Genomic DNA, 27,440 nt, shown 5'->3' with positions numbered 1-27,440 from the left:
CCAACCGGGACAAATCGACTGCGGCATACCACACGAATAACAACAATAAAATCCTCCTGCTATATACTGTATCGAATCCCGAATCGCCCGCACCCATCGTCGACACTCTGCACTCTCGCCCGCGGGGCAACTCCACAAATCATGCTGGACATCATCCCGCTGCGCCTGCACGCATAACCAACATCGGTGGTTCCACTGCCGTGCCTCCTGCGCTAAAAACTCCTCGTCCGATAACTGCTGCGCTTGCAACGTCCGCACTCGCTCCGAAATCGCCGTCTGCACCATCTCCTGCTGATGGTACCGATGCTGCGCCTCAATGGGGACCCCGGCGTCCGACGCGCTGCTCGGGATGCTCGTATGGGGATCATCCATCTCGGTATCACTGTCCCTATCATCGGTCTCGGCCGCCTCCCAATCGGGGTCACATTGATCACACCGTTGCTCGACGAACCCGAACTGCCGGTCGTGGTCGCCGCACTGCTCGCGGGTATCTCCATCGATCTCCCCATCCAAATAACCATCCAACACCGCTCGACGACACTGATGATCACTGGCCATGTACTGCCGGACTAACTCGAACCCGCTTTGCTCGCGGGGCGTGTTCTGGTCAAACCATGCCGGGACCTCGTCAAACCCTTCCGGCTGGATGATAATGGCTTCACTGGGGAATTGATCCCGTCCGGCACGGCCACTTTCTTGTGCGTAATCCAACAACGACCGGGGAAACCCGATGTGAATGATGCATCGAATATCGGGAATATCCACGCCCATCCCTAATGCACTCGTGGCTGCAATCACCCCATTCGCCGTACGTCGGAACTGTTCCAATATCCCTAACTTACTGTCCTGGTCGCTGTAATATGCGGCACATCCTAATATCTGGGCCGCCTGCGTCACAATATTCCGGGTGCTGCCGTACACAATCACTCGTCCGGGCCGCGCGCGCCGTACGCGGTCACGAATGAACTGTTGGATACTGGGCTGCTCGATCCATTGCGTCTGGGATCGAAATGCCGATGCAATCACGGGCCGGTACACCCGGTATGCCACATGGTGACGGCTGGTTCGCTCGCGGTGGATACTGATGTCCTCCCGCTCCACTTGCATTCGCTTGAACAACCGGGTCTCCTCGCATGGGGGCAATGTCGCGGTCAAAAACACCATCTGCACGCCACACTGATGCAATCGACCTAATTGCTGTAACCGTGGGCGAAACGTCGTGGACTCGCTCAACATCATATGGCATTCATCGATAACAATCCGGTCCAACCGCATCAACTCGCGCTGGCGGTTCAAAAACGACTGGAACCCGTCCGTGAACACGGACTCGGGCGTGACGAACACAATGGCCGCATGATCGGGATGTCGATGGCTGGCCCACTCGACACATGGAATGCCGGCGGCCTGGCATCGCTGTTGCAAATCCGCCCGTAATGCCGTCAATGGCACTACTACAACGGTCAATCCGCCGCGCTGGGCCACCCACGCGGGCAACATAAACAACATACTTTTCCCACCGCCCGTGGGCATTACCACGACCACCCGGGAATGGCCCGCTTGAATCGACCGGATGGCGGCCCCCTGCACCCCGCGGAACTGTATCGTGGGCTGTCCGGTCATCCGCTGCAACGCCTCGGTCATATTGGTCTGCTCCACCAAATGCTGACGCTCGTCCCGCATTATAACCCCCTCGTCCTTCCACCGGGGCTGTGGCCGCTTACCCAATACGTGGCTCGGGATATCCTTGATGTTAAACCCTAAAAAATCATGCCAATGCACGCTGCTCGTCCGAAACCCGGCCTGCCGACCCGCTGTGGTCCCCTGCTGCTGGCTCATCATGCGTCCATACACCATCTCCGCTACGTGGGTCGTGTGCGCGGCTTGTAAATCGGCAATATGTCGGATCCATTGCTCGTCGTCCATGGCATCCTCGTTCTCCTCGTCGTCGGCTATAACCTCGGTTCCATCCTCGCGGACGTTGTGTGGGAACGGTTTGGCATTGCTGAAATACCGCCGGCTAATGGCAATGGCAATGTCCCGGTATGCGGCCAACGTCAATCCATGGTGTAACCGTATCTTACTTTCCCGGACCATCACATCCGTTACCCGCGCCGGCGTCCACTCCCGTCCACTACCGGCATCCACCCCCCACATCTTGGTGGCATGCGTGTCGGGAACGGCGTCTAAATGGCATGCCTCTTCATGGTATGCCTGCAACATCTCGACAAATGGCAACACTAACCATAAATACCACACCACCAACTCGCCCACTTCGCGGGGCACGTACCGATGAATCACCTTGGCATCCCCGCTGGCGTAAAACCCCTTGTGGTACCGGGTGATAAATGCCACCAATCCATCTTCAATAAACACATTGCGGTGTCCACCGGCGGCACTGTTGCGGTGACGGATACTCAATAACTCGGGGCCACGCGGGGGCTGCCCACTGGTGAAATGCGAAACAATGGCTAACTTCTCCTTGAACTCATTGACGAACCCGAAAAACCGTTGAATCGCATCAATACTGAACCGATTGGTCCTGGCTTCCATAAACCACTGCTGCAATGGATGCTCCTCCCGTACCCGGTCCACCATCCACCGGGATCCATCGACGGGCCACGGCGTACGCTCGTCCTGCAAAAAACTCCACCCGGCCTTGGGTTGGTTGAAATCGTCGGCTATACGATCCCATGGGATGACGGGAATCTGGTCGGGTGGGCACCGCAAAATCTGGTTGACCATCAATTGTCGTGCGCTGGCCGTCAACCCATGAATGAACCCGCGGAATGCCCCCATGGTGAACCGCATCGTTTTGTACGACAATTCGTCCCCGTTGCCCCAACCGATATGCCCGACGGACGGGGTATTGTAATGGACCTTTAACCCATATCGGCGTAAATCCATCATCCATTCCATCGGACCGGCGGTACCGTGCACCATAAACCCGGTGACCATGATACGAATCCATTCGCGCCATGTCTTGGTGCCTTCTCGTGCCTGCTGGGTGAATGCAACGGGTGGTGGGGAACTGTTGGGCAAACTACCAAATGCGGGCGAACTGGATACTTCGGGCGTTGTGGCTCGGGTCTGGGGCGGACTGCGGCTATCCCGTTGATGTGAAAATATATAATCGACTGGACTGGGGTCATCCCACTCCCCCACTAACTTATTCTCCCCAACCTGTAATAACTCACGCGCATCCGGGTCTAACAAAAACGACTGATGCACAACGACGAACCGGGACACCTTGATTACGCTGGACAAAATCTGGGGGTAACTGTGGGGATCCTTCCATGGTCGACCGGTGTCATGGTCACTCACACCTAACACGGCCAATGCACACACCAACGCTAACTCGTACTCGGTCGATCGAATGCGCTGGTTTAACAATTCAATCATAAATTCCATACAATCGGCTTCCACGGGTTGTAATACGTCCGGGTTCGGGTCGGTACCGTCGGTGGGGATCGGCTCGGCCCGGTCCTTATAACACTCGGCGGAATGCCATAATGCGTCCCACGCCTTGCGTTGCCGTTTACTGAACCGGTACACCGGACTGTTCCAATCATGCTGAACTTGGGTGCGGGCGAAAAACATCAAAATGCGGCGCCATGGGTCGACATGGCGCTCCAACTCATCGTCCGTATTCATATATACCTGCAATGGCTTCGATGGGATCTTCTCTATGTCGGTACGGGCGGCTTCGATCCGTAACAAATGTCCTGTCCGTTTGGTGATACTCTGGCTTTTGCTGGCAACACGTAATATGGTATCCCAAATCACCCGTGTGGTACCCTCGTCACCCTCCGCATCTTCCGTCGGGCTTTCAATGCATATCCGTAATTCCCTGGGGTTACGCCCGCGTAAATATACCGCCCATCCCGTTCGGTCCAACCATGGATTGGCTTCGTCGATGGCGCCGGGCTGGATCTCGCTTTCTAACTGCATTTTCCGTGTAAACACCTCGCGTAACCGCTCCACGGCTTCGGCGACTTGCGTGGCCTGGGGTGGCGGTGCTTCGGGCTCGTACTGGGGACCGGGATGGCGTATGTGGATATAATGCGACCCTAACCCACGGGGAAAAAACCGCTGGCACACGACTCGCTTGGCTCGCTCCTCTTGGTTCTGCTTGCCTGCGGCGACCTCGGATGGTCGTGGCTTGCCCCCATGGCCGTACGCGGAAAACCGATGCTCCCTCGACCAATGCACTCGCAAACTGTCGCGACTGCGGTAAATCTGCTGGCAAAATTGGCACTGTAACCCATCTTGGTAAATGGGCAATACCGGAACGGGACGGTTTACGCTCGTGGGGAACCAACTGGTCTCTTCCTTGACGCTATCCCATTCATCGGCATGTCGGATAATATCCACTACCTGTTCTGCAACACCTTTGCGGACGCGGTGCTTGCCCTTGGGGTTGGTCAAATGACGGACTATCTCCTTGGGCTTCACTCCATGCTCGCACTGGCGACAAATGGCAACTCCCCACTGCTTATTGCAAATAAAATACCGGTCGGCAATGGTGGGTTCTGCCGGTTCACTCATACTAACCATGGATATATATCTCACAATGCGGATTGTCCACTGAATGTATGCTGGTGAAACCCTAACGCTGGGAACTGCTCGGATGTTGATAAAATTGAAACTGGGAACTGATCGGAACCCCTGAAATCCTCGACTGGGTTTTCAAACGAATCGAACCAATAATGCGTGTGTGATGAATCGCGCGGTGATGGGTGTTGGGGTTTCATGATATTGGTGATGGCGCGGCCGACCGTACCCCATCAAAATAATTCCCCAACTTTGAATCCCTGTAACAACCTCTCCAAAACGTTGCTTTGCCTGGTAACTCGGGATAATAAACAATTGACTGTTCAATTGGAATTGGTAAAAATTTGAACGGAAAAAAACCACGGGAACGTAACTGTAATGGCACCCTGAAACTAACTGTAATCTGCCCCCTCGGGAAACCCTAACCCTATATAAAAAAATGCTGACTAAACTGTAACGAGCCTCATTACAGTTCACCCCATGGGATAGCCTAACATAGCCAACCTAAAACCTAATAACTAAATATACGGGCATGTCCATCTCCTAATTCTGGTCTTTGGCCCCTATAATTATGGTCTAAAACCCTTAATACTACCCTCCTAAGCTTTTTATAATACTAAAACCCTTACCCCTCTCACTATTAAAACCCTCACCCCTCCTATAATAACTATAACCCTTACCCCTCTTACGATTCTAGCCCTTACCCCTCTAATAATAATAAAAAATAACCTATTTACCTCTAAAACCCTACCCCCTTTGATAATTAAAACCCTTACCCCTTATACTACTACGAACCCTTACCCCTCTCACTATTAAAACCCTTACTCCTCTCCTTCTTCCTAAAACTAACCTCTTCTATAATTAAAACCTTCCCTCCTATCCCTACTAACCCTTACCCTTAAAATATTACTCCTATATCTATTATACTATCTCCCTATACCTTCGAACCCCCGTCCGAAATTACCTCTATTATCCTTACCCCTTTAACGACTAAAACCTACCCCCTTTCCTACTACCGACCCTACCCCTTCTACGATAATATCCTATACTATTCCTATAATACTAAGCACTATTATACCTATTATATTACCGATCATACTCACTAAACCTATCTCCTACTATGAATCTTCCCCCCGAGCCTAAACCCTTCTTACTATACAACTACTTCTCTATTATTGACCTTCTTATACCTCTCCCGATCTAAATATCTCTACTCTACTATACTATCTCTCTTAATGCCTACTAATATACCCGCCTCTTTTTGATATATCCCTTATATCCTACCCCTTTCCTACCTTCTTATACTTACCGTAATACTACCCACTACTTCGTAAACTATTCACTACCTTATATACCCTACTATAACTAATTACCCCCTTATACTACTCTATTATTGCTGTCCTACCCTTAGCTATATACGTCGGTCTATCTCTAATACCCTCTCTCCTATATAATACCTTAAATAATACCCCTATCCTTAAAATATACGACCCTATATTATCTACTAAAATTATGCTACTAAACCTTATACGTCTAATAATATCGTAATAAACAGCCCTATTCTCGACTACTAATAATATAACCCGGAAACATCGAGCCCTAACCCTTATAAATCATTAAAACCCTGACCCTTCCTATACCCTATGCTTACGTGTCTATAATATACTATAATAATATTATAAAACCTCCTCCGACTAGCTATTACTACTACCGATTATATAAAAATTATTGTGAAAAATCGCCCTATTTTTTATGAATAATGCTAATTCTATAAACCGAAAACATCGATCCCTAACCCCTTGAAATAATTGAAACCCTGACCCCTACGCTTCACTTATACTTCGATATATACAATACCTCTAATAATATTAAGCCACGTCCTACTACTACCGATTATATGGCCTATAATATAAAATACTAGCCTTCGTTTTCACTAATAATGCTAATTTTAAAACGAAAACCTCGAACCCTACCCCTTTATCTATTACACCTTACCTATGATATCTCTATATTATAATAACTATCTAATGCTATCCTGATACTTTGGTATATCTTATATAACCCCTATTACCTTATTTTAAACCTAGTAAATCGCTCCCTACCCCTCTATCCGTACGGGGGCATATATACCTTATACGGGCCGAAAACAACCTTTACGGGCTAAATCCTATTACTAATGCTAATAACCCTACGTTATACACGATATAATAATACTAAATATATATATCTAATAAAAATGTCAATAATTCAAATTTTCCTAATGCCTATTTCAAAATATATATCGTAACTTCGTCTAATGTCTTAATGACATATTTTCTCACTAAGCCCTTATAATCTATATTTTACCTTACAAAAATCCTAAAAAAATGAAATGTCTGACTCGCTAGTTAAATTACCTATATATTGGTCTATACCCCCCCTTACGCTTATGCTTTATGCCTATACTACCCCCCTTACCCTTATGCTTCATACCTAAACCACCCCCCTTATAATGCTATACCCCCTAACTTACCTATAATAACCTATCTATTTCACCTTACCTCTCTTCGGCTATACTACCCCCCCCCTCACCCCTACGCTTTATGCCTATACCACCCCCCCTCACCCTTACGCCCCCCGAACTTACCTATAATAACCTATCTATTACACCTCACCTCTCTCACTATACTTCACCTACCTATCTATTAAACTTCACCCTCTTATTATTAAAACCCTACCCCTAATATCATTTAAAACCCTTACCCCTTTCACTAATACTAACCCTCACCCTTTTATTAATACTAACCCTTACCGCTCTCACTAATATAACCCTCACCCTTTTATTAATACTAACCCTTACCGCTCTCACTAATATAACCCTTACCCCTTTCACTAATACTAACCCTCACCCTTTTATTACTATAATACTAGCTAATATATCTTATCTCTCTACCTATACTTTCTAACCTACGTCCGAATAAATGGCCCTTTCCTATATATAATAACCCTAACCCTAGCTTTCTAACGGACCTCGGAATTCATGGCTTCTCTACCTACTCCTATTATACCTATCGTACCCTACCCTATTTCTACGGCCCTCACAATTTATTGCTATTTCTACCTACTCTAATTACACCTATCATAAAATAACCTAATATTAACCTTCTACGGGCCGAATCCTACTCGCTATTATAATAAATATACGATATATACGATATAATAATGCTAAATATATATATCTACTAAAAATGTCAATAATTCAAATTTTTCTAATGCCTATTTCAAAATATATATCGTAACTTCGTGTAATGTCTTAATGATATATTTTCTAACTAAGCCCTTATAATCTAAATTTTACCTTCTAAAAAATCCTAAAAAAATGAAATATCTGGCTAGCCAGTTGGATTACCTAAACATTGGTCTATACCCCCCTCACCCTTATGCTTCATGCCTAAACCACCCCCCTCACCCTTATGCTTCATGCCTATACCACCCCCCTTACAATGCTACCCCCCATACCTCACCTATACTAACCTGTCTATTACACCTCACCTCTCTATACTACCCCCCGCACCCTTATGCTTCATGCCTAAACCACCCCCCTTACAATGCTACCCCCTATACCTTACCTATAACAACCTACCTATTTCACCTCACCTCTCTTCGGCTATACCGCCCCCCTCACCCTTATGATTCATGCCTAAACCACCCCCTCACCCTTATGCTTCATGCCTATACCACCCCCCTTACAATGCTACCCCCTATACCTCACCTATACTAACCTGTCTATTACACCTCACCTCTCTTTAACTATACCCCCCCCTCACCCTTACGCTTCATGCCTAAACCCACCCCCCGCCTTACAATGCTATACCCCCCACCTCACCTATAATAACCTATCTATTACACCTCACCTACCTATTACACCTCACCTCTCAATTACACCTCACCTCTCTATTTCACCTCCTATCTCTTCGGCTATACCGCCCCCCCTCACCCTTATGCTTTATGCCTATACCACCCCCCCTTACAATGCTACCCCCTATACCTCACCTATAATAACCTATCTATTACACCTCACCTATAATATCCTATCTATTTGACCTCACCTCTCTTTAGCTATACTACCCCCCTCACCCGTATGCTTCATGCCTAAACCGCCCCCTTCACCCTTATGCTTCATGCCTAAACCACCCCCCTTACAATGCTACCCCCTATACCTTACCTATAACAACCTACCTATTACACCTCACCTCTCTTCGGCTATACTACCCCCCTCACCCTTATGATTCATGCCTATACCCCCCCCCTACAATGCTGCACCCCCCTACCTCACCTAAAATAACCTATCTATTGCACCGCACCTCTCTTTGGCTATACTACCCCCCTCACCCTTATACTTCATGCCTATACCCACCCCCTCTACCATATTATACCCCCCCACCTCACCTCTCTTCGGCTATACCACCCCCTACCCTTATGCTTTATGCCTATACCACCCTCCCTTATAATACGACACCCCCGCCGACCTTACCTATAATAACCTATCTATTACACCTCACCTCGCTATTACACCTCACCTACCTATTACACCTCACCTCGCTATTACACCTCACCTACCTATTACACCTTATCTCTCTATTACACCTCACCTATCTATTGTACCTCACCTATCTATTACACGTCAAATGACCTATTCCTAGCACCTAATCAATTAATGACGCTATTCAATACTCTCACTATATTACATCCTCTCACCATGCTCTATCCACATCCTTCGGACCCATATATACTCATGTACCAATTTCACCGTCTCACCATCATGCCGTGACCCTAAATATCGCACTAGCTCGCTCTCATTGCCGATTGATACCCCGAGCCCGTCTAATCTCCGAGCCCACGCCTCCTTTATCACCTCACTTCCCTCGCCGTATACCATAACTGCTAGCCCCGATAATAACAACCCTCGATACGTACAATACCCCTGGCTACCGGCATTCACGAATCGACTGCAAATGGACTGCGGCATTCCACACCCGTAACAACCACCGAATGGGTCATATTTGATCTGCCGGCGTACCCGTAGCCACCAGCCTTTCGGTGATTCATTGCCGTGCTGGGTCTGGGCCCCGCACTGGTATAAATCATGCTGGTCATCCAATCCACGCTGTGTACAAAACCAGCATCGTCCCATCCATAATTGGGCCTGTTGTTGTAAAAATTCGACCCCGGTGGCAATTTCTTGATGTCCTGCCTGAGCTACCTCTCGGACGACCTCTCTCTCACGGTCTAACCGCTGGAACTGGCTAATTGCATGCGTGGGGATCGATGGACGGGCCACGCGCGTTGGTAATGAATGGGTCAGCTGCCGTGCCGTCGAATTGGCCATTGGGGCTGGCATTGAATTGGCCATTGGGGCTGGCATTGAATTGGCCATTGGGGCTGGCATTGAATTGGCCATTGGGGCTGGCATTGAATTGGCCATTGGGGCTGGCATTGAATTGGCCATTGGGGCTGGCATTGAATTGGCCATTGGGGCTGGCATTGAATTGGCCATTGGTGCTGGCATTGAATTGGCCATTGGGGCTGGCATTGAATTGGCCATTGATCCTGGCAATGAATGGGCCATTGGTGCTGGCATTGAATTGGCAATTGGTGCTGGTATTGAATGGGCCATTGGTGCTGGCAATGAATTGGCCATTGGTGCTGGCAATGAATTAGCAATTGATCCTAGCAATGAATTGGTCAGTTGCCTTGGCATTGAAATTGAAATTGAAATTAAGCCATGGGGTGGTCTATTACCTGGTGGCTCAATACTATGACGATAAATCGGACTAATCGATCCGACCTGGGATCGAAATCCGACCGATTCACTCTCACTTCGCTGGGAAATCACTTCCGGTGGCCCCTGGCTATATTGAATACCCTCCATGGCTGAATCGACCGGGCTGTCGGCTGGCTGGTTCAAAACATGGGTTAAAACCATGGTATCGGACATCTGAAATGATGTATTGGAAACTCGGCCATTTCTCTCACTTCCTATCTCACTTCCTACCTCACTTCCTACCTCTTCATTTGCCTGCCAATGCTCGTCACACCTATCGCAGCGCTGCTCTGTCTCATCGGATTCTCCACAATATTGCCGTGGATAGCCATCTAAATACTCGTCTAGTATGACGCGTCGGCAGCTATCTCGAGACATATATCGGTCAAGCCTTGCTTGCTCAGCCTGTGCTTTCACGGGGTCTTCATGAATCGGGTCCCATTTTGGCCGTAAAAACCTAGCGGGTTGTATAATAATGGCCTCACTACGATGCCCGTCTCGGCCAGCACGGCCGCTCTCTTGCGCATAATCCAATAAGCTGCGTGGCAAGCTAATGTGAATTATACTGCGAATATTGGGTATATCAACACCCATGCCTAGCGCGCTAGTAGCTGCCACTACCCCGGTTATATCGGCCTGAAAACGGGCTAGTACGCCATTGCGATCGATGGTACGGCTGTGATATGCCTCACATTCGACTAACTCGGCTAGTTTCTCGACAGTCTTGGTGGTGGGCCCGTAAATGACCACCCGGCCGGTCTGAGCACGCGCGCGCGTAATACGATCTCTAATAAATCGTACGATCTCGGGGTTCTCTACCCAATCGTAGCTATTAGCGTATCGGCTTGGGTTCGGCACCGTAGGCTGCCATAGCCGGTAAGCGACATTCATGCGATGGGTGCGAGCTCGAAATAAATGGACCTTCTCTCGCGACGTACGTAGCCGTTGAAATAGCTGGTTTTCGGCCGTCGGTGGCAGCGTGGCAGTCAAATATATCATCTGAGCCTGAGCCACGAGCAATCGACCTAATTGAGCCATGGCGGGCCTAAAATGGGTCTGATCATTTAATACCACGTGGCATTCATCGATCACAATGCGATCTAGCCGATGACATAGCCGCTGGCGGTTCAAAAATGTCATGAAATCCTCCGTAATAGCTGATTCCGGCGTCACGAGTACAATCGATGCCTGGTCTGCCGGCCGACGGCTCTCCCACTCCACGCATGAAATGCCGAGCCGCCGGCATCGATATACCATGTCTCCCCGTAATGCAATTAATGGCACGACCACCACCGTCACCCCACGGGGGCTGATCCACGCGGGTAGCATGAAAAGTAAGCTTTTTCCACCCCCGGTGGGCATGACGGCCACCACCGGGCTCTGGCCTTGTTGAATCGCTGCTAACGCCGGTGCCTGCACCCCTCGGAGTTGAAGCTCGCTATTTCCTAGCATTCGCTGTATCTCGGGCTCTATAGCTGCCTGCGTCAATTGCCAGCGACGCTCCGTACGGCCGATCTCGGCTTCCTTCTGCCATGGTGAAAACTGGGCCATTCCTAACGCACTCTCGGCCCCGCCGTCATCCGTGGACATAAAGCCTAAAAATCGATGCCAGTCGGTGCTACTAAGCCGAAACATCTCACGCCGGTGGGCCGTCGTACCGGGCTGCTCGGTGATGCCACGGCCGTAGATCATGCCGGCCACGTGGGATGAATGGGCCGCCTGGAGGTCAGCAATATGCCCCATCCATTGCTCAGCATTCATGCCGTCTTCGTCATCCTCTTGTGAAGCATCGGCCCTTGCATCCTGCTGCGTATTATTGGGAAATACGCTAGATGGCCGCATAAAGCGACGGCTAATGCCGATAGCAATATCTCGGTAAGCATTCAAATTGATCGCTTGCCCATTAAGCCCAATGGTGGTCTCCCGTTTTAAGACCTCACGGAGTCTCTCAGATGACCAAGCTCGGCTAGTGCCAGGATCCGGACCCCAGAGGTAAGCCTGACGCTGCCTACTTGCCAAAATTAGTAAAAATCATGAAGAAATTGAAGAAATTGGAAATTGAGAAATTGGAAATTAAGAAATTGGAAATTAAGAAATTGAGAAATTGAGAAATTGAGAAATTGAAAAAACTCACCTCTTGATCTCTTCCACGCCGTCCGATCTCCGCACCTTCGCTACGTACGCTTCCAATCGTCGTATAAATGGCAATACTAGCCATAAATAATGGACCACAAGCTCGCCTACTTCCCGGGGTAAATAGCGATGAATCACCTTCGTATCATTAGATGCGTAAAACCCCTTGTGGTATTGTGAGACGAAGGTTACGAGCCCGTCCTCAATAAATATATTGCGACGGCCCCCGCTATCGGTATTGCAATGCCGAATGCTTAATAGCTCTGGCGCTCGAGCCGGCTGGCCACCACTCACGTGAATAGCAATAGCAAGCTTCTCACGGAAATGCGCTACCCGTTGAAGGTATACGTCAATTGCTGCCATCCGTAGCCGACCGGCACTACTCTCGATAAATCGCTGCCGTACGGGGCCGTGCTGCCGGACCCGAGAGATCAGCCATTGCTCACCGACCACGGGCCATGGCGTACGGGTGTCATTTAAAAATTCCACCCGTGAGCTGTCTCCGTGGGATCGTCGTAAATTGCCTGCCATGGAATAGCTGGAACGGACCCATTTTCGACGAATAATAGCTCATTGTGAAGGATTTGGCGTGCCGAGGTTGTAAGCCCGTGGATGAACCCACGGAAGTCACCTATTGAGAAATTGAATTGCTGGTAAAGTAGCTGGTCCTGATTCATCCAGCCGACGTGGCCCGTAGTGGTGCTATTGTAATGGATCTTTAAGCCGTACGTCCGTAGATCTAATAGCCATTGAATTGGACTATTAGTTCCACGGACCATGAATTGGCTTACCATCTCAGCCACCCACTCTCGAAATGATCGCTGGGTCTGCCGAGCCTGGGTAAATTGAATGAATTGCGATGACTGCGTCGGTGGCAGAACTGGGCCATTTTCGAAATTGAAAAATGGATCATCTGATGTCTGAAATTCAGGCGTATCGAGTGGACTCTCGGTATCCCAATCCCCTGCCATTTGATGCTCCGCTAGCTGATATAGCATTGCCTCAGCCGTGGAATCCAATTTTAATGCCTTGTGGACTACCATGAATCGTGCAATTTTAATAAGCTTCGATAAAATCGGAGGATAGCTCTCTGCCGTACGCCAGCCTGTCTCACCGCGACCGAGCACTGCCGTGGCACAAATCAGCGCGCTCTCATAGTCCTCGACCTTAATTCGATGATTCAGAAGCTCAATACAAAAATTGAGACACGCTAGATCAATAGCAGCAAGCTGGAACGGAGAATCGGTGCTATTTTGCTGATTCGCTAGCGATTCGCTAGCAATTCGCTGCGTGGGATGATCCTCGGTGTCACTCTCTGAATGCTCGCTATTATCGCCTGAACTAGCCGTGGCTGAACTAGCCGTGGTTGAACTAGCCGTGGCCAGGCTAGCTGACCTAGCAATGCCTACGCTAGGTGATGCGCCCGGCTGAGCCAGTTTCCAAAGCGAGTTCCACGCGGCTCGCTGGCGCCTAGTGAATTTGTAATTTGGACTGGCCCATTCGTGCGAGGCCTGCGTACGAGTGAAAAACATCAAAATTTGCTGCCACGGTATGGTATGTCTCTCGATATTATCGGCATCCATGTAAGCTTGTAATGGCTGGTGCGGCAGTCGGTCACGCTCCGTCCGTACGGCCTCGGTGCGAATTGTATGGCTAGTTTTCGTACAAATCAACTGGCTAATTCTCGCGACGGCGGCCATTGCATCCCATATAGCGCTTGCCGCCATTTCCGTCGGATCGGATGAATCGACCTCGGGTGGTTGGACGCAGTCAATAAGGTGCTGTGGGTCGATTCCACGGAGGTAGACGGCCCACCGCGTACGACGGAGCCATGGATTCGCGTCATCGCGCTCGCCAGCTTCAATTAGCTGGGGTAGCTCACTTTCCTCTTTGAAAGCTAGTTCGATTTCATCAATAAGCCGGTCGCCGACCTCGGTCGCGGGCATTGAATCGGTCTCGGCAATGGCCTCCGCCCCGAGCGTACGCACCCGAATATAATGAGATCCTGGCCCCTGGATAAATGCGCGCTGGCATCTTACGACGCGGGTAAATTGCTGAATTTGCTGCTCGGCCGCCGATAAACCTTGCTGCCGCCGACGGCCGCTATAGTGAGCCGGTGCGACCCAACCATGCTGCTCACGCCAATGCTTACGTATAGTGCTAGCTTTCCTAGCGATAAATTGACAAAACTGACCCTTTTCGCATAAAATGCCATCCGAAAAAACTGGCAAATTAGCAATTGGGTCATTTACCGCGGTCGGAGCTTGCCATTCATCGCATTCTTGCGCGCGCTCGGAGGTCTGAACAGCTTTAGCAATTTGGCGTGCTTTCGGCATTGGAAAGCGATGGTTCGGAGATTGAAAGTGTCGAAAGACCTCTCTCGGTCTAACGACGTGCTCGCATGTCTTACACACGAAGACTGGGTCTGTCGAAGGTTGGTGAAAAAATTGGGTTTGCATAATAAAGGTGTAGATATATATCGTACAATAGTGAATTGCATGAAATTTGACGAATGTCTAATGCTAACTTTGGGGTGAAATAGTATAAAAGAAAAGTGAGACAATAGCTAGGAAGCTTTCAAACCCCCTAAATTAATGGCTACCCCTCCTAATCATTATTGACTAGCATTATCGAGGTTGTTCTATTCGTCTAGAGTGCTGTGGTAGCGTCTTAGGTGCTAATCGTACACCGTAATGGTACACCCCAACAAAACATCTCTAATTTTTAATCGACATTTTCTCGATAACTAGTAGGCTGTGCATGCTCCGAAGCAAATGGGAGATATTTCACATAGTCTATTATAACTTATAAAAATTTGAGAACGATCGGAGTTCATTTGACCTCTGAACCCTGGCGAGGAAATTAACCTGAACTCAGGCGGGGCCCACTTTTTATGTCCCATAGTTAAGACAAAGCCCTAACCTGAACTCTGGCAGAGTTCACCCACCCCCGTGGGATAGGGACTACCCACACCCCGTAAGTAGGTGTTAACCTTCGATTAATAGCTGAGATAATAACGCTAGTGAGCGGTGCACGACGAAGTCCGTATTGCTGAGCGAATTGATGACTGACGATATCAACCTTAGCTCCGCTATCGAGATCCGCATACGTTTCGATGTCGCCCCGTACGGTAATTGGGATATAGAGGCGGCATACGGTCCTAATTGTTTCTTGAGGGGTCGGTGTTCCGGCTTCTACACCGACCCTTTGGCTTTTCCCGAGTGTACTAGTGCTAACTAGACCCTAGTTGAATTCTAGGGGCATTCGTCCTTCTAGTGATCGGTTGAACCGTAAGTGAAACAGCTATATGGTTTTGGTGGAGTTACGCCGTCGGTTCGTTAGCGATCATACGGCTTTGCGCCGAATTCACGCCGGTTTGAATATGGTTTAATGTTTGGGTTTCGATCACCGCCTCGTCCTCGGAAGTTTCCACGGTTCTATCCTCGGCCCCGACCAGAGTTAGAGGATAGCCCGTTGAAGTTAATCCGTTTTCGATATCCCTGTTGGTTAGGGGAGTGATGTCTTTTGTTTGTTAAGCGAGGGGGTAGTTTTTTGTGCCCGATTTAGTATAGATAAGGTTCTAATAGTGCATCGCTGTCGATACCATCTCGTCTCGATTTTTTGGTAGATAAAGCATAGCGTTTTAGATACGATTTCGGAGACGGAGCTATAACTTAGTGAAGAAGTTTAACGCCCGTTAATCCTCCGGCGGTGCTTCGAAGTGTCTCTCGAGCGAAAGAAGGTAAGAATTAAAATCGCTCGGACTTTGATTCGGGCCTTGCCGGGCTTCTTATAAGGAGGTAGCGATATTAGCTTATAGTGTAGCTGAATTGTGTAGCAACGTAAGAGTCTATTTCTCGAATAGGTCCCACGTCGTTTTGTAAGCGGTTCGCTGGGGTTCCGCTTTTTCTTTAACGTAGTGTCGCCATCTTTCGCGGTAGTCAGAGGTTATACTATTAGTGGCACTAAGGATCTTTCTTTCGTCCGATCTATATTTACGGGGTGCACCCGCGAACATGTCTTAGAGGTCGTTAAGCTAAGTTTGACGTTATTGTATACTATAATATGCTTTGAAAATTAGAACCTCGATTTTGATCTCTCCGGAAGCTCGTCCTCTTTCCGATGACGTAGAGGGAGAACGTCGATAGCGGTCCGACGTCGATTGCTCCGTTATTTAGCCGATCGCTTCCTCGAGTTCTTTCTTTCGAGTAAGCAACGCGTGAAGGGTTTCGAGGCGTTCGACCTTAGCGAGGTGCTCGCTAAGTTAGGGAGCCCGGTCCTAAGAATCATTCTCTAGACTGCTACTTTCGTCGTAGGCGGTAGCAGGAGGAATCATAGACTCGGCGTCGGTCCGGTGTGGGTTCGCTGGCGACCCACGAGCGACCGACGATCGGGTGGTCATTGTTGCTTTAGGAGGCATCTTCAATCTTAGGTAGTTAAAGAAGAAGAATCAGAATTGTAAAGAAGTAGGGTTCTAGTGTTTACAGGATAGAGCCTGTCAACTAGGTAAGATGAAGATGCCTGGAAGCGAACAATATATTGGAGGAATACAGAGACTGATTCTTGGAGAACCGCTGGGTTCTCCGGGGCAGACTATTTAACATGGGGGATCAGCGTTACGGTGAGCCAACGCTGACGTGTCGACACTTATATGGTGTCGATCCTCTGGGAGTGCGAGAGATCTGTGCATGGCTTCTGAGGATTCCGTTACATGTTTATAGGATAGAGCCTGTCAACTAGGTAAGATAAAGATGCCTAGAAGCGAACAATATATTGGAGGAATACAGAGACTGATTCTTAGAGAACCGCTGGGTTCTCCGGGGCAGACTATTTAACATGGGGGATCAGCGTTACGGTGAGCCAACGCTGACGTGTCGACACCTATATGGTGTCGATCCTCTGGGAGAGCGAGAGATCTGTGCATGGCTTCTGAGGATTCCGTTACAATTAACTAGCTAGGGTGATCTAGCTTTGCTAGTATAACGGAGAGGTATAGGGATAGTTAGTAAATCTTAGTATCTTAGGCTCTTATCCCCTACCGAGGCCTCTAGACCGAAAGCTCCCTAAGTTAGAACAAAAGTTCGAGCGCCGTCACGGGTCGATGTTTTCTCTTAGTGGGTGGCGTGGTCCCTACTCTTAGAAAGTTAAGCCACTAAACCACGATGGTTTCGGAGACGTTATTTAATAATTAAGATTTGTGCTAAGACTATATTGATCGGTTTTAGCTTTCTATATAACATCGTTAAGCCGTATTTCTAAGACACTCACCCCCGTCTATTGTTTTCCGAGCACTAGAAAGCTCCTACAGTGCAGCCTAGCTCGACTAAAGCTCCTTCGTGTAATCGTCTCTATCTAGCCAAGGGGAGAGAAACCGTGTTACGGACCTACCAGGCACCAATCAATTATGGGGCCGCAACTTACTGATAGGCCACCGAGAGCCAACCGATCTATCTGTTATTAGATCACGTGTAGTACCTTATACTCCAGACACCCCGAGTATCTAAGGAAAAGAGAAACGTGATTATGCTTAGTGAGCATAAGCATGATTTACCCTAAGCGGACCCACCCGGCAGACTTTATCCTATACATATATGCCTATATATGATGGACAGGATCTACGCGCTAACAAAGCCACTTTCGGCCCTCCGCTCGCCGTCTTATAGTATACCGTAATAACCAATAAGACGACCACCACGTGATTATATAAGTAGTAGAAAGGTCGATAGTCGATAGGTAGAACAGTTCTACTATTCTACTTTCTACTATTCTACTTAAGAAGGACTTAGGATATATAAGGACACTTATTTATATATCTAGTTTAGTTCTTTATATTCAATCATACATTATTACTTATATCTACTATTTAGAACCTTTAGTGACTCGTATAACTTGATTATAACTTAACAACACTACGAATAGACCCGTACTCCGGTATAGGTTAGTTCGGCGCTCTATCTAGCATCGCTCCTCGATACCCTCAAAAGGACTTAGCCCGTATAAGGCCTGTTAGGCAACGGTTCGGTTGAGAGACAGATCGTTGACGTTGGAAGCAGAGAAGCCTTAGGCAAGTATAACCTAGGAATCTTCCAACATAGCGACGACCCGTTAGTCGTGCGTAACATAAGGATAGCTTATAGGCGGTTTATCGTAAGGCCTACGAGCTATAAGAAAAGACCGAGCTTAATACGGTGGCGGCTATGTCCGAACTTTTTCTTTATTATGCTAGTAGTGGTCTCTACGACTTTTGCTAGGTCCTTAACATCTATAGGAGGTTTATCTCGCCCTTTAATTAATAACTTATACTTTTTAGCTAATCGTCGGATTACCTAGATTCGGAAGTAGATTAGTCTTAGAAGAAGGTCTAGGCTAGATAGGTAAGGATAAAATAGGCTCTTATACTCGACGTATCCGATAATTCATCTGATTTCTAATCTTCTTTAAAGTGGACCTTTCGAAATTCCTAGAAGTCTTCTTCTATTTTTACCGCGTCGTAAATTAAGAGCCTATTTAAGAAAGTTATATAAAATCGGGATAGATAGGCGATAGTATTTCTCGTTAGGATCTTTCCGAACGAAATAATAGAACCTTAGTAGTGTATTCGTGAGTATACGAGGACACGGTGAGCGGGGGCCAGAACCGGCTCCCATTGCACCGCCGTCCTGCCGCCCTCGACCGCCTGCCCGTCTCCGCCATCCCCTTGCCCGTTCGGGTTTGGTGCCGTTGTCCGCGCCCCCGTTCGGGTTTAGTGCCACCTCTGGCCGCTTTTACCGCCCCCAACCCGCATCTCCATCTATAAAACACCGCTCGTTCTCCTCGCAGCTTTGTCGACGCACTTTCTCTTCTTTTTCCTGTCCGACTCCCTTTCTCTCGGCCCCGACCAACTTCTACCCATTGGCTTGCCACCTGATGCATCGCCCCTTTCATTTCCGCCGGAGATGCTGCTCGATCCACCGTTGAGCCCGTTCTGGCCAGCGTCTGCAACGCGGGCTAATCCCTGGCGAGTTGATGCATTGAGATCATGAAGTCTTCGGACATATCGTGCAACACGATGCTAGCATCTCCGCCGCCGGTTGGTTATACTATGAAGCTCTCGAGAAACCCTCCTGTTCCTCCTGTTGCGAGCCCATTTCGCTGAGCGCCTCGCTCATTTTGCTGGCATTGTTTTTGCGCGGCCGGAGAAGAGTGTCTCGGAAATCCTCAATACACACGCTCCTGATTTGCTGTGGACCGTCCGAGGTTGCATTGTACAGCCCCCAGTCGTCCACGCAGGCCCGCTTGTTCGAGACTGCCTAAGGGTAAGACTTTCGTCATTGTCTATTTCTCCTGACCATTGTTACCCAGTCGACGAGACTTCGGACGACCATGCCGTGATACGGACCAATGGCGAAATTGCCGCATTTTTGCCTGGTCTCAATCGATGCCAAGTACTGCATCACGAGGCCGACGGTCCATTCTACAGACGGCTGCCGACCACGCGCATACATGAGCGATTGGAGATTAGGCTGACGACCACTGTGGAGCCGGGTCACAATAGGCCGCCACCGAGGTGTGCGGACGCTTTTGCCGATGGCCTTCGACCCCTTGATGTGCAACCGGTGTGGCTCCGCGCCTTGATGTGACAGTGAAACGGCTCGAGTTGAATGCCGCGGTGAATTCTCTGCGCCGTCTCACGGGAAATCCTTGTATAAAGGAGATGACAATCTCCTTCGAATGGCTCAATCAATCCATCAGTTCCCCCTTCCCTCCCCCCTAACCCTGCTACACACTCGACCTCCAACCCCTCCTTTTCCCTTCCCAAAGCAACACCTTCAGGATTCTTCTAGCCATCTACCTTTTTCAACATGTCAAACACCAACTTTCGCCTGGAATCATTTCGTCCATGGAATCCTTTCCAAGACAAAGCCCAGCCTCTGCGTGATCCCCCCGGTGCTTGTCGCTATCCAAGTCCGGTCTCGATCACTGCGACCCCGCCACCCTCCAATTCAAGCGATAAAGACCCAAAGAGCTACAAACTTCATTCCAACAAACCTGAGCGACATCCGCTTCCTGCCCGCCCGCCGACGGAAGTCTGCTTGGATAGTTTGCATTCGGAGACTCAAACCACTCGACGAGAATGGGAGGGCTCAGGTCGGACACCTTCCACTGTCGATTTACCCCAGTCTTTCGACTCTGAGAACATTCTGCAGCCACAAAACATAGTGTGCGCCGATGACGTCGCTCCTGCGATATTTGCTGATGGTGTTCGTTGGGACGCTGAGCATCAACCCCTGGGTTTGGAATCGGGCGGCTCGGAGCCTACCGGCTTTGCTGGTCAACAACCTCAAATTTTCGATTCTGAAGACGATGCTCAGAATGGAGAGCTACCAGGTATTGAAATCATTGATCCTGCAATCCTGAACGGCAATGACTCTCAGGATGCTGAGCAGCCGCAAACAGCGGAGGGTATCGCGACAATCCGGGAAGACTGTCCCGCGAGGTCCACTCGCTCTCAGGAGAAAGCATCATCCCTCCAACGCAGACGACAGAACTCAAAGGCGACGGTGGGCGCTGATTGCCAATTGAAAACCACAAAACGTTCTAGTCCTGGGAAAAGGCACATAAACAAGAGCCCCGGCCGGTTCAATAAAAGTTCTGGTCATCGTCAAAGCATTTCCTTCCCTACAGTCCGTGCTCAATTCTCGGCCCTTTCAGTCGAAGACCGACTACAGTTCCTTTCCTGGCTGTTTGAGGGTGCTCTATCTCATTGCGCCTCTTCGCCTTCCAGCCCCGATGCCGCTTCTCCGTCAAGACCGGTCCCCGGCCAATTTGATGTGAGCTACGACTGTGATCACACAAGCTTAAACACTGAACGGGCTGAAGTGCAAGGTACATTTTCGAGAAAAGGACAGCCGTGGTCCGGGGAGGAAGATCACCTTTTGACGAAGCTAAGAGAAAAGCAGAAACTCTCTTGGTCAGAGGTGATCAAGCAATTTTCACGTCAATTCCCCGGGCGGAGCAAGGGGTCAATACAAGTCTACTGGAGTACAACTCACAAGAAAAAACAGTCATCCGTTCCCTTATCCTTCGATTGATCTCATGATGTTCTAGTCTTGCCTCTTTTTTTTTTATGAAATTGGAAATATCGTAAATCTTCAAGTCATTTTGATAACAATTGCAGACGTGCCGGTATGTCTCAGCGTGTGTGCGCGTAGCTTTCAAGATCGCAGATCTGCCACAGCGCTTTGCTTTCGAGTAGCTCAATTGTTATTGCTGGGCATAATTCACATATTGGATAAAATCTTTTAGACTATTGTTTAGACTATTGAAATTGCCACATATATGGACTTGATTTAGCGCATGAGGTGGATCTTCGAAGACTGAAAAGGCCCATCGTCTGTCTAGCCACGCATAGGAAGTGAAGATTGTGATGATCAGGGCTCTAGAATTGGATTGGTCATCGTCTTTGATTACTTTTGAAATTGTTAAATAGAACCCAACCCAGTGTTGACATCCTGTTGGGGCAATACAGTCACAAGGGATGATATCGTTATTCAATATCCAAGTCAATCAATCTCATTGCACCCAATTGCTCGAATGAGGAGGATTCTCAGGATGCTGGATACCGATTCAGCCAGTAACGAATATAGTCGGCTAATGAAGATGGTTGATCGAAGATCTGTTAGATTAGTAAAATAATCCAATGAGCTATGTACTGCGTGTTACGACATAATTTTTCCGGTATGATCGCAATTACCATACAGAACACGGTAATGTGGTTGTTGTTGAATAAGCGAATACCGTAATACAGTGCGGGGAGCCTACGGAATTTCCCCCACTTCAGTTGACGTAAGCTCAGGGTAAGCTCTGGGTGGGCTCAGGGTCGGCTCAGGGTTGGTTCAGGGTGGGCTCAGGGTAGGCTCAGGGTAGGCTCAGGGTGGGCTCAGGGTTGGCTCAGGGTTGGCTCAGGGTTGGCTCAGGGTGGGCTCAGGGTAGGCTCAGGGTAGGCTCAGGGTAGGCTCAGGGTTGGCTCAGGGTGGGCTCAGGGTGGGCTCAGGGCAGGCCAGTCCGGTTGTACGTCAATGACCCAACGCCTCGGCTGATCGATCAATGACCACCACACTATAAACTGCAAGGAAGCTTGACATTGTCATCGTTTCTCCGTCCCTTAAGAGACCTGCAGCATCAAGAAAGAGAAGATATACGAGATTCCTACCTCAGTTGCTTTCATGGGACATATTTTAGAGATTCTTCTATTACATAGATAATAATGGACAAGTCGATATCTATCGCCGAATTTTTAAAGCGATATAGAGAAAAATTGCGAGCCTCTTCCATGAGAAAATAGGGAAGCCATCTATGTTGTCTTCAAATCCCCATTGTACGGTCGGCGGACATTTAATAACGAATTTCTAATTTAAGTACAGAGTAACACAAGGAATCGATATCTGGAGAACTTTGAGACTAAGTACCAAGCAAGAGCATCAATGGTATACCGTGTCTCCAAAGATTACACCCCCTAATCAGTTATAAGACCATCAAATCAAACCAGTGGAATTACAGTATAGATGAATTTCGGTGTGATACCGGCGCTTAGGTTCCTTCCGCTGATAGGCGGGTAGAGCGCGTATTTAATACCTTTGGGAAGAAGGCACTTATCAATAGGTAGTCACATTGCCCTCTAACTGAAAGAAGAAAGAAAACAGCCGCAGCAAAGGGGTTATCTTGCCTTGTCCAGCTAAGATTTAGAAATCACTCTGCCGAAAAGACGAGCAGTCCATTTCAATGATTTCCCAATACTTTTAGCAAAATTGAAGTTGAATGTGTGTAAGTTGCCCTACTGAAAAAGCGCATGGGCTTCTTGAGGTTATCATGTGCTACTGACGTATGGTGAAAGGGGGTCTCTTTCTTCAGCGAATGGCTTCCAGGAATTTGGCCTAGGTGGTATACCCAAAATGATGAGGGAAACAGCGGGGAACTAGTAAGTGCAAGAAGTGTGCAGAAATGGCTTGAAGTTTGCTTAATGATTTTCAATCCTACCAAAAGGCTTTTGGACTCTAACTTTAATTTCCAGCAGAAAGCCGAGCCCAGGATAGGCAATGCGGCTCCCAGGGCACTGTTCATAATTCCTAATATCCAAGGAACTCCTCCTGTCAGAGCTCAATCATCTAGATAATTGTACGGTTCATGGATGCTTGGGTTTTACCACTACGCCATCTGGCCAAAAAGGCACAATGTTTGGTCAGCGACCAAACACCCAAGCTACTATATATGCTCGATCTCTGACAATAATGCCGGTTGCTCCTAGGACGAAGGAACCCCTTCCTAGGAACTTATCCGGAATCAGCGGACTGTAATCATCAAACCTGGCTACATATCTTGAGTTACTGTATACAGTCTTTGAAACCAACAGACACTATAAGTTCCGGTTTTCCTCTTCTATGGACTGTTTCACTTCTACCCGTATAGCTTCAGGTTACCTTGACCGTGTTGTGCTACAACAATCGCCCCTACATACTGGATTCTTCTGCGTCGCAGTACCACTCGCCCTGAGCTGAAAGCGCCTTTCAGCAATGCGCCTTCCGCTTCTGCACCTGCTGAGAAGAGCGTTTGACATATCCTATTGCAGTGCATCGGGAGTGACAGTCTATCACCAATTGTTATGTCCACGCGTCCTATAGCTATCACACGTCTTGCTTAAACAGTTGGAATGCAACCGTGGTAGCTTGCAATTTTGACCAGTCCAACCACAATGCCTCTTCATTCCTGCCAATCATGCCGCAGTTTGAAAATTCGATGCAATCGTGAAGTTCCCCATTGTCAAGCTTGTGTCAGGCGTGGTAAATTGTGTGTTTATGCAATGAAAGGGACAGACCGGAGACCTGCTCTCTCAGAGCTACGGCCAAATCAGCAAAAGCAGGTACAAGAGGGTGAACTTGGTGATTACCAAACTACATGGAAAGTACAAGAACCGCCAACCGAACAGGCTTTGCAACACGGAACGAGTACAGCTGAGGCTATGCACCACGTCGTAGGGTGTGCAGATGATGAACATATTCAGCACTTGAAGAAGAAGGGTTTCAAGCAAGATCAAAATCCGCCTTACGAGATACTACCAAAGATTGTTGCGGCTACGGTGGCGGAGTCGCTTTCCCAAACAAATGGCCCTACAGCTGCTGAAGATATTATGGAACGGGGTCGAAGCTTGTCAACCTCTCAAACGACAAAGCCGTTTGTGCAGATGACACCTCCGGTGATAATCACAATTTATGAGGCTTTGAGACCCACGACTGACTGTCAACCAGACCTCTTTGCCTCCACGGCCGAATTTTGATTTTACCATAGCTGGGAAAAGCATTTACGGTCCACCCACAGTCCACCAACTCTTGTTGGTTCTAAGTTATCTTTTCATTTCCTCAATGCTTCCTATGGATGTAGGAGCTCTGTGGAAGGTCATATGTCGCCGCGGCCGTGACTGGGAAGAGAGCTTTGTTTTGCTGGATGGTCATCTTCAAGGATGGCTAATCGGTGCCCGCGAAGCTTTGACTGAGTCCGACGGGCTGCACACAGTAACATTGGAAGACATAGAACTCCAAACAAGGTATATATTGTTCCTTATCGGGCAAAATGCATCCCCTCACTCGAGCTTTCTAGCTGAAACCTTGCAAACCGAACACGCTCCGTACCGGCCGTTTGGAGTGAGGGCAAGCGTCGCATTGATTTGTCATGTTTTTCAAGGCATACAGGCTGGTGAACTTGAGGGATATGAATCCAAGGAAATCTGGACTCGTGACCAAACCTTTCTGTCAACGATGGCATGCCGGCTCAAAGAATCGCCACTGTTTGGTGCCGAGGTCTCAATGTATCATTTGCAGTCTATGATACTAAGCCTACAGAGAGCTTTTCAGTGTGAAGAAATCCGTGTTTCCAGCATGGAACCCCGGATCCTGAGAATTGATAGCCAATTAGAAGTGGCGGGATATTACCGAAGGGCATTTCTAGCTTTGAATCCGATGTTGTTGCCAAAGATATTGGACTCTTTGGGTGAAGCTATTGATATCCCTACCCTGTCTGGTCCGCACCAACTTTGCAATATGGAGAGAGGACTTGAAAGAAGTAAGTAAATTGATATCCAGACTGATACGGTCTTTGACATGGGTATAGCCAACCTGGCCTTACGTCTCGCCGACATTTTCAGGTCACTTACATCACAGCGCCTGGACGTTGCTTTCAAGACCACGCATGAGATCCAGCGGTCCAAGGCGGATAAAGTCGTTGCCATTGAGATGTTTCATGTCAAATCATACGAAGAAACATACATGTTGGACAAAAGCTGTAAGTCACGGCATTACAAATTTTGCCAAAAGACTTCTAACAGTTGCAGATCCCACAACTGTTCGGATTTTTCATGTTTGACCGTGAAATTATCGGATGAGTTGGAACATCAATATAACCCTTTTGAACCCTATATACCAAGATGATGTGGAAGTTGAGATTGTTGTACTGAAACAAAAAGCGTTTTAGACGCGAAGATTAGCGGAGAATGAGATGAACTGTCCATAATTTCGATTTGTAAACTCATGGGCAACATGGTTGATGGACTGCACTGAACCAGGGTAAACGCGGCGAATGAACGGTGGTGATGAAAATTCGTGTCAAACTAAATATGCTTTAGTGAGGCGCTTGAACATATCTGTGTCAGTGAGAGAGTAGCAGTGTTTATTAAATGTATAGAGCAATGTTCAATAGCTCCATCGACATCACCAATTGCGGTTCATGCTCTTGCGGAACTCTGTTTGCCTTTGTCATATTCACCGTAAGGCGAATTCGCATTTCAGACTGGAGAATGAAAACGGGGCTCGCACTCAATTACTTTTAATAAAAAAGCAGAGAAGTAAACACTCAGCTAGAAATATCGTGTGTTCATAATGTAATGTGTCTTCACTATACTTGCAGTAAAAAGTCATTGAAACCAACGCATATAAATATTGCTTGCTCCCTGCCTTTGACCGGTCTTTGAACTTTACGGACTCCCGTTTCACAGCTCAGTTACCTACTTCGCTCTCCAACTCCAACCTAGAGGCCACAATTTACTCCCTCCAACCTCCCGAATGAAGCCTCTCACATGCCTTTTCCTACTGGCTGCCTCTGCGATCGCCACACCTACTGCCATTTCTTTCCCCAAACACTTCCACCTCAAGTCCAGAGGTGCCACCAACCAAGAGCATAACAACTTCTATGTTTACGCATACCACACGGGCCCAGGCCTTAATGATGCCGCTCTGACCAAGGATGTGAATACTGCAAGCTCTGTTTTCTTAACTGGCACAAAAGCCCTCTTCAATTTCAACACTGAATTCCCTTGGGGAGTCGTCGCCACCGGCGATACCAAATATACCTGTGAGTCTTCGCCCCTGGAACGTCGCATAATGGTTTGAATACGGACTAACGAACTTTGTCAAGCCTGGGATCCGATCTCGATCAACGCAGGCCAAGGAAGTAATGGATTCTCAGTCAAGGGCAACAACTTTCAGTGGTCGGAAACCAGCAGCTTCGGTGGATGGCTCGGTAAGACCCCAGCATCATTGCTCTTCTCCAGAAGACGATCTAGTCCTAACATTCGATAGTCTGCGACTGGTATCACAATGTGCCCCAGTTGTTCTACTTGAACCGCGACCATGAGGCCGCTATCCCCTCCAGTTGCAGCAAGATCCAATTGAAGGTGGAGTATATTAAATAGACACGGTGGCATTGAATTTGATCGCTTTGTACAGCACTACATGTAATGATCGTTTAATCACTTACGTTCTACTAGATGGTAGCAAGTTTGAGCGGAAATTTATAGCAAATTGCCTTTGAAATTGGACGTGGGTTGTTTTTGTGCTATGCAAACTCTGCTAGTGAAGCATCGGCATACCAAGGGAAAACACACCAGTAGAAATAAAAGGTGACGCGCCAGGCATCGCGTCATATTATG

The 27,440-nt window shown here is 48.2% G+C and overlaps 4 protein-coding genes across 4 annotated transcripts; 3 read left to right on the top strand and 1 right to left on the bottom strand.

Moving 5' to 3' along the window:
- Nucleotides 1-303: 303 nt before the first annotated feature.
- Nucleotides 304-573, top strand: N7446_007616 (uncharacterized protein; the record flags this gene model as incomplete). The annotated part of the gene is made up of 1 exon (XM_058516361.1): nt 304-573. The coding sequence occupies one exon, from the start codon at nt 304-306 to the stop codon at nt 571-573; it is 270 nt and encodes an 89-aa protein (XP_058373539.1).
- An 18,993-nt stretch (nt 574-19,566) lies between these two features.
- On the bottom strand, nt 19,567-19,971 carry N7446_007615 (uncharacterized protein; the record flags this gene model as incomplete). Its single annotated transcript, XM_058516360.1, has 2 exons — nt 19,567-19,776; nt 19,825-19,971. The coding sequence occupies 2 exons, from the start codon at nt 19,969-19,971 to the stop codon at nt 19,567-19,569; spliced, it is 357 nt and encodes a 118-aa protein (XP_058373538.1).
- Nucleotides 19,972-20,328: 357 nt separating this feature from the next.
- On the top strand, nt 20,329-21,558 carry N7446_007614 (uncharacterized protein; the record flags this gene model as incomplete). Its single annotated transcript, XM_058516359.1, has 1 exon — nt 20,329-21,558. The coding sequence occupies one exon, from the start codon at nt 20,329-20,331 to the stop codon at nt 21,556-21,558; it is 1,230 nt and encodes a 409-aa protein (XP_058373537.1).
- A 5,016-nt stretch (nt 21,559-26,574) lies between these two features.
- Nucleotides 26,575-27,203, top strand: N7446_007613 (uncharacterized protein; the record flags this gene model as incomplete). Its single annotated transcript, XM_058516358.1, has 3 exons — nt 26,575-26,863; nt 26,927-27,031; nt 27,091-27,203. The coding sequence occupies 3 exons, from the start codon at nt 26,575-26,577 to the stop codon at nt 27,201-27,203; spliced, it is 507 nt and encodes a 168-aa protein (XP_058373536.1).
- Between the last annotated feature and the right edge of the window lie 237 nt (nt 27,204-27,440).

The sequence above is a fragment of the Penicillium canescens genome (assembly GCF_028828765.1).
Source record: "Penicillium canescens strain IBT 15451 chromosome Unknown utg000004l_segment0_segment0, whole genome shotgun sequence".
NCBI classification, from domain to species: domain Eukaryota; kingdom Fungi; phylum Ascomycota; class Eurotiomycetes; order Eurotiales; family Aspergillaceae; genus Penicillium; species Penicillium canescens.
The sequence above is the reverse complement of the archived record's forward strand: the minus strand, read 5'-3'. Positions and strand labels throughout refer to the sequence as shown.